General features: G+C 47.5%; 1 protein-coding gene across 1 annotated transcript in view; it reads left to right on the top strand.

Moving 5' to 3' along the window:
* Positions 1 to 4,746: 4,746 nt before the first annotated feature.
* The window catches only part of LOC310819266 (ephrin type-B receptor 1-like), a gene marked incomplete at both ends in the record, with an annotated part of 147,852 nt that continues 145,098 nt past the window's right edge, over positions 4,747 to 7,500 (top strand). The window contains one exon of the mRNA XM_083690510.1: positions 4,747 to 4,810. Within this exon, the coding sequence (XP_083546636.1) occupies positions 4,747 to 4,810 (64 nt within the window). The remainder of the gene's footprint in view (positions 4,811 to 7,500) is intronic.

Raw genomic sequence — 7,500 nt, forward strand, 5'->3', positions numbered from 1 at the left:
ATTATTATTATTATAAGACCACATCTTCACTGAGCATGGATTTGAAGTGTCCCTCTAAGAGTACAGTAGGTAACATTCCTCTACAAACAGTTGGACTTGTTGTCTTTTTCGATGGTCCCTTACAAATGGGTATCAAAATAAATGGCAAAAATATCTGAAATAGTCCTGTAAAATATATATATATATATATATATATATATATATATATATATTTTTTTTTTTACATTTTGGACGTTTGCCTTACTCAAAACCTCTCAAGCTGGCTTTACTTTAACGATACTAGGTTAACTCATCTTTCCTTTAACCCGCGTTTTTGAAATCCAACTTGTGTTACCAGATTTAAAAAAAATCCATCCACAGCCCCATGTTCATGTCTGCGACCCAGGAAGTGCTCGCTCACGACCCACCGTTGGATCCTGACCCACCTATGGGTAGACACACACACACACACACACACACACACACACACACACACACACACACACACACACACACACACACACACACACACACACACACACACACACACACACACACACACACACACAGAGAGTATCAGTATTCTGTCCTGGCACCGCCACAGTGATATCATCAATGGCCAGACAGTCCCCAGCGTTCTACTGAAGATAGATGAACACGAGCCCAGGCCTAATAACCACTCCGTCCCCTTAGGGGTTGTTTACCAAACACAAACCCTCTGTCACATGGACCCCTGTGTCTGTATATACAATCAGACGTTTCATCTTAATGCATTCATATTTATTTATTTCTCTCTCTCTGTCTCTGTTGACGACCATTACAGCTACTAACAGGCCACTTAGTAGATGCTCATTTTAAAATCATCAATAGCCGTTCCCGAAAGACCATCATCGGGAAATATTCTCCGGCCTAGCGATTGTTTTGGTTCGTACACTCGTGATAACGCCATTGGCTGTTTTGTATTCCCTCCCTGACTCCCTTGCGGAGCGGAGCCGGAGCCGGAGCAACAGTATGATTATCCAGGCTGAACGCGGCGCTTGCCTCCAAAACAGCAGCGGTGAACAGGTGGAACAGAGAGAATTTGAAAGGTCACGGCGCATTGGTCTATTTCATGGAGATGTGGACACCCGTTCGGATGTTTACAGGTCAAAAGCATGATAAATGTGGGAGCCGACTCACTGAGCACAAACAAAACTAAAAAGATTGCATCGACGTGGACCTGTGTGCTCTCATTGGGGAAAAAACAAAAAACGATGCTATGGTTTCTAGGCGTTGTTGTCGTCTTTGAAACCGCAGATCGCTGAGCTGATTAGAAGCTAAGTAATGTATTTGATTTGATTAGAGTCGTTAGAGAGGGTACTATTTTATGAGATTCGACTGGCACGTTGCATTGTGTGAGAGAATCAGATGAAGCTCACTTTTAGCTTCACAAAGGACAATAACACACACGCGCACAAACACACGCGCACACGCACGCTGAGAGCCAATTTATTACATTATATGGAGTGGGAGAGTGGCTGTATGCCTCTCTTTGGATCATTATCCCAATGCTCTATGTAGGCCTGTGTGTGTGTGTATGCTGTGCTGTTTACAGAATAGGTGTGAGTGTGTGTGTGTGTGTGTGTGTGTGCGTGTGTGTGTGTGTGTATGAGTGCTATGTGTATATGTGTATATGTGTGTGTGTTTGTGTGTCTATGTATATACAGTCGGGGGAGGACATGCTCCAGTACAGCAGCACTATTGTTTACCCCCCCCTCCTCTCCTCTCCTCTCTTCCTTCCTTCCTTCCTTCCTCCCTTCCCCCAGGGTGCGGACAGCAAACAGGGATTGATTAGTCTAGGATGCAGCCTCCTCTCTGGAGATGACCCAGGAGGGTCAGAGGTGGCCCGTACCAGTGCCGGGGACCCGAGCATGACAAATACGAGGGGGCGTACGTCGTCAATCAAGAGAGGCCCCGCATCGCAACCGGTACTATCCGCCACACCATTAAAAATGACAAATGGTCCGCCCGGTCAACTCTGCTCCCAAACACCCCCCCGCCCCCCCCCCCCTCCCCCCCGCCACCGTGTCGCGTGATGTTCTTAAAAACATTACTTCAACCATCGCGGCTGCCCTACTTCATCGGGAAAGCATCTCTCGGGGAAGAGGAGAGGAGAGTGCGGTTCGATTTTAGCCACGGTAAAAGCTGTGGTGAGTCGCGGGCTAGGATGATTGACGAGGAGTAAACTGATGGACCCCGTGGAGGGGAGAACGAGGGACGGTCTTATTACACAGAGTGAAACTTTTGACTTTTGGCTTCGGTTCCGTTCAGATCGAAAGACAACTGCTGCTCTTGTGAACGCTTGGTCTGACGTCGTCAAATGAGCCACTGTTGTTGTTTGCCTGCTTTCGATTTGATGTCCGTGTCTGATACAGGCGGCCCCAGGGGAGGCTGGTGGAGGTAGAAATCGGAGGACGGGCTCATTGTTATGTGTCAGTGGGATGTGTTTGATACCGTTCCTCACTCCGTTCCGCATACGTTGCAATGAGCCCGTCCTCCGATTTCTGTCTCCGCCAGCCTCCCCTGGTGACTTTTACCCAAGCTGCTCAAAATAGAGTCGATGTCATTCTAATCTCCTTACATCACTTTCCAAAATTGGAAACATTACATCCTCCTGTCCAGTTCAACCCTGAGAGTGTCTTCCTCAGGAAGAGAAGAGGAGCTGGGAGGGACAGAGGGAAGGGGCAGGCTGGATGTAGTGGGAGGGAGACCCAGTCTATCCTCTGTCTCTCCCCAGACAGAGGCAGTTTCAACCTGGCTGTAGAGGCTCCACCACAGCCCTCCAGATCCAGGGACAAAGAGGCCACAACCAACCCCAGGCAGGTGTACAGATCCTGGGCTATTGATAAGCAAATATCCCCCATCCTCTTCCACACCTCTGGTCCTCGAGTATCCCTGAGGTAAAGACCTATTGTGTCTGCCATCTGTTGCGGCACGCTCACTCACAATGGGGGTAAGGGGAGAGGGGGGACAGTGGGAGGGAGGGTGGGAGGATGGGTGGGTGGAGGTTGATGTGCAGCGCCTGCTAAATATCATTAGGAAGTGTCCATGGATTTGACAAAGCTATTAAAGACCATTATGAATGCAAATGGGGTCTGGGGGTGAGGATGGAAGATATTAGGGGGGGGGGGACAGGGGCGGGTAACGGGAGGAGGGAGTGTGTGTGTGTCTGTGTGCCTGTGTCTGTGCATGTGTGCGCGTGCGTGTATGTGTGCATGTGTATGTGTGTGTCTGTGTGCCTGTGTTTGTGTCTGTGCATGTGTGCGTGTGCACGCGTGTGTGCGTGTGCGCGAGCGTGTGTGTGTGTGGGAGAGAGAGTTGTAGAGACTGAGACAGAGAAAGACAGACACAGACAGACTGTGTATGGTGTGCTGCTCAGTGGACCATGAACAAGCTCCCTGTGGAGATAGTGACAAGTGACATCTCAGTGCCACAAAGGTCCAGACCTCTTGATTGAGCCTGGAGCACAAACACACATCGCCTACATACACAAAAGCATACACACTGTTATTCTGACACAATTCGAAGTGATAGGCACGCACAAAGCACACACACACATACGTTAAGTTCAACTCTTGCAAGGTCACCTATATATGCAGAGGTATTTGTGATGCTTTCTATGGCACTGCCATGTCCAACTGGATTCTCTACACTTCCAAGCAATTCATGTGTTGTTTGTTGTCCCTTTAAGAGGTTGTATCCCTTTAAGACACATGGTTAATTTAGGGGGAAATGTTTGGTGTGGGAATGGGGCCAAGATTTAGAAAGTTTAAAGCCTTGAGCAGCCTAGACATACCCCACAAAAGCCAAGGACTTGGCTCACAGAGTGGAATATTCACACCAATCAAAGGGATTACAGTTTTTGTTGGGCTTGTGAAATGTGAAAAACCCAAGAACATGAAGCCAAAAGACTACTATAAATGCAAGGCCGAATTTCGATGAGAAGACACTTTTTTTCTCAATCTGTTTTTTTTTTGGCAATACATTGCTGGATTGCTGGTACAGTTGGACTATCAAATGACAGTTGCCTAATAAGCTGTTTCTTTAGGATTCATTTAGCTTCTACCCCAACTCCATTGATTTGTACTTCTTATGCGTATCTAGTCCAAGTGAGTATACAAATAGATTAGGATTCATTAAAACAGACACTACGGGGTATAATTTACCAGCTGGCTTTAATCCTTTGAAGTATGTACCTGAGACTCGTTGCCTCCTCAAAAGGAGGTGATAATCATCATCATCATCATCATCATCATCATCAGATGAATTATGGTTCTTCATGTTGAGTTCTCTGATCGCAGTACTAATAGAATGCCAACTGGTGGCGCTGGTTCTCTTCGTTGGGACGGACGCCGATTCAAATAGGTCAGGGAAAAAGTTTTGTGTTTTGACAATGCAGGTGGGAGGAGCAGACTATTGGCGATTGGTTAGCCAGTTTCAGTGAGCAATTCGTGATTGGCCCCAGCGTTTTAACGAGCTGTGAGCAGGCTGTCTCGGGTCTCCCCCCTCCTCCCCTCCTTGCTGCCCCCCTCATCCCCTACACTCCGACTCTCTCTACGCTGATTGTCACACACTGTTTACTACGGCTTGAAATGTGACTCACAACCCAAGGAAGGCTACCTACTGGAATACCGCTCTTGTGACAACTGAGGGGTTTTTTGGTGTTACGCGCGCCGTGCGTGTTTTCTCATTTGGGGATACAGGCTGTGGACATCTACCTTTAAAGCCATGACAGTGGATATGTTTGCGATTTTATGTGTGATGACCATCGCCACGGTTTCTGCGATGGAAGGTAAATGATTGGATTTATCCATACTGTTTTTGAATGTATGGAAAAGCCCCGGTTTGTCTGTCCGCGCTCTCCCATGGAATGCCACATTGTATCCCGAGAGAGCGCTGCGCTGCCGTGTCCAAAGGGATACAGGGATGCGATACACGTGGATCATGTCAGCATTGTGTGATTTTGTCTTATATCTTGGACGAGTTGATGGTTCTGGTAAAGTAAGGGCTACATCCCATTTGTGGTGGTCTTGGTTGGTCCTTCTAGGATTCAGTACACTGAGAGTAGTCTATCCTGGTCCAGAAGCAGAGGGTATCAACAGGGATTTCACTAGGCTTCAGCTTCCCTTTCAATAGATCTGGTGCGAAAAACAGTTATCCTAAAACATTTGTAGGCTATGAGAAATTGACTATAGGGAGAGAGCCTCTATCTCAGCCTGTTTAGGGAGCCTTCTCCTGTTTTCATGTTTTTGTGCCACACGGGGATTGAGAAGCAATCTATAACAGGTTTTTCAACACCATCTGTGTGACCAAACCGGGAGAGATGCTGCGGTTACCGGCGAGTGTTGGGCTCCGGGGTGTTGGTCTTACCGCCTCACAGATACCTTATGCTATTCGGGTCACGTCTTCTGATAATTTGTTTTTAAGACCGATCCGAAGCACCCGTAGAATAAATATTCCGTGCAGTATTGAATTCGCAGGGGCTTGATAGATGGCTAATGGAACTATTTTGCGACAGTAATGGGTTGCCCAAGATCAAACAATGTTTAGAATGATTAGTGGTTATTTGTGGGCTACAGACTCTGTACAGAATCATAATGTATAGGATGTGGGCTAATACTGTGCCTCTTCCACACACACACACACACACACACACACACACACACACACACACACACACACACACACACACACACACACACACACACACACACACACACACTCTCTATCACACTCACACACACTGAATCCATCTCACTCTCCCCTCTTCTTTCTCTCTCTTTCTCGCTCTCTCCCTCTCTCTCTCTCTCTGGATGCGTGGGCTAATTTTGTGTCTCTTCCACACAAACATACACACACACACACACACACACACACACACAGATACACTGTACACTGTATCAACAGGCAAGTGTACCATCACAGTAGCTTCTGCATCTGAGGTTAAACATGTTTTTGATTTCCGCTGAGAGACTTGAGGGACTAAACGGTAGGGTGTGTGTGTGTGTGTGTGTGTGTGTGTGTGTGTGTGTGTGTGTGTGTGTGTGTGTGTGTGTGTGTGTGTGCTGAATCCATATCATGACAGCCTCTTGAATATGGAGCATTTCCATGTCTCTCTCTCTCAACTAAGCAGGATCCTGGTCCTCTCCAGTGAAGCAAACATGCCCTGGAGGTTTGCGGTTCAGCATAAATGAGTCAAATTAAAGACTAGCCGGTGGGCGTCATGTTGTTTTTGTTGGATGTAAATGATTACAATTCTGAGTCTGCCGTGTGTGTGTATAGAAGTGTTGCTCTGTAATTCAGTAGTGGCTCCTTGTTTATGTTCAGCACTAACACACACACACACACACACACACACACACACACACACATACACACACACACACACACACACACACAGAGGGAGGCAGCAAAGGGGCCCAAATGACTGCCTTTGGGGAAAGACGTTGTGTGGTATTTTTTTTTTGGAGTGTAAATGTTTATCGTTTATGAAATCCACACCAAAACACACATTTTCAGCACAAAGCGAGGAGTTAATTGGATATTGAGAGAGGAGAGTAAGGCAGAGATACTCCTTGAAAGGCGATCTGAGACACCAGACTGCATGTCGGGAAACAGATGGGTGTGAGACAGACTAGGTTACCGGGGCAACAGGGATGAAAGTGATTTGCTTGTTTGGGTCGCTAATTGAAAGGAGATTGTCCCATGGGCAGGTTAAATTCTTCACTGATCTGATCTCCAATCTGTTGCTCATTCTCTCTCTCTCTCTCTGCTTTTGTGTGTGTCTGTGTGTCTGTGTGTGTGTGTGTGTGTGTGTGTTTTTCACTACACTGTGTGTGTATGTGTGTGTTTCACTGCATTGTGTGTGTGTGTGTGTGTGAGAGTGTGACAGCAAAGACCTGGCCAGATTATCCCTGCCTCTTCGTGTCACCCTTAATCTGATTATACGGCCCTAATCACCACAACAGCCCCCTAATCACAAACTGTGTGTGTGTGTGCCTGGGGGGCCTGGGGGGGCAGGACTGACCATATGGACATAGCAGTGATGAATAGAGAATGTCACCCGACACACACACACACACACACACACACACACACAGTCACACACACAGACAGTCACACACACACAGTCACACACACACACACACACACTCACACACACACACACACGCACACACACTCACACTTTGCATTATTCTCAGCCATGCACTCCACACCCCTACCTTTTAAGGGAATCATTTCGCAACGCATAACAAACAGTAACTGCTCCAGTTTCTCCTCCGCTAGGAGGGAGGGAGGCAGGGAGGGATGGCGAGAAGGTGAAGGAGAGGAGAGGAGGAGTGGGTGGACAGAGCGGGGAACAGTGGGATCAGTCATGGAGGAGTGTTTGGGACGCTGTGATGTGGTGTGTAAGGTGCTCGGTGCCAGACAGACTGGAGGCCAGTCCTGGTCCCTCTAGTCCTAGAAGGTCACGTCGCAGAG

Source organism: Argentina silus, assembly GCF_951799395.1.
Source record: "Argentina silus genome assembly, chromosome: 18".
NCBI lineage: Eukaryota > Metazoa > Chordata > Actinopteri > Argentiniformes > Argentinidae > Argentina > Argentina silus.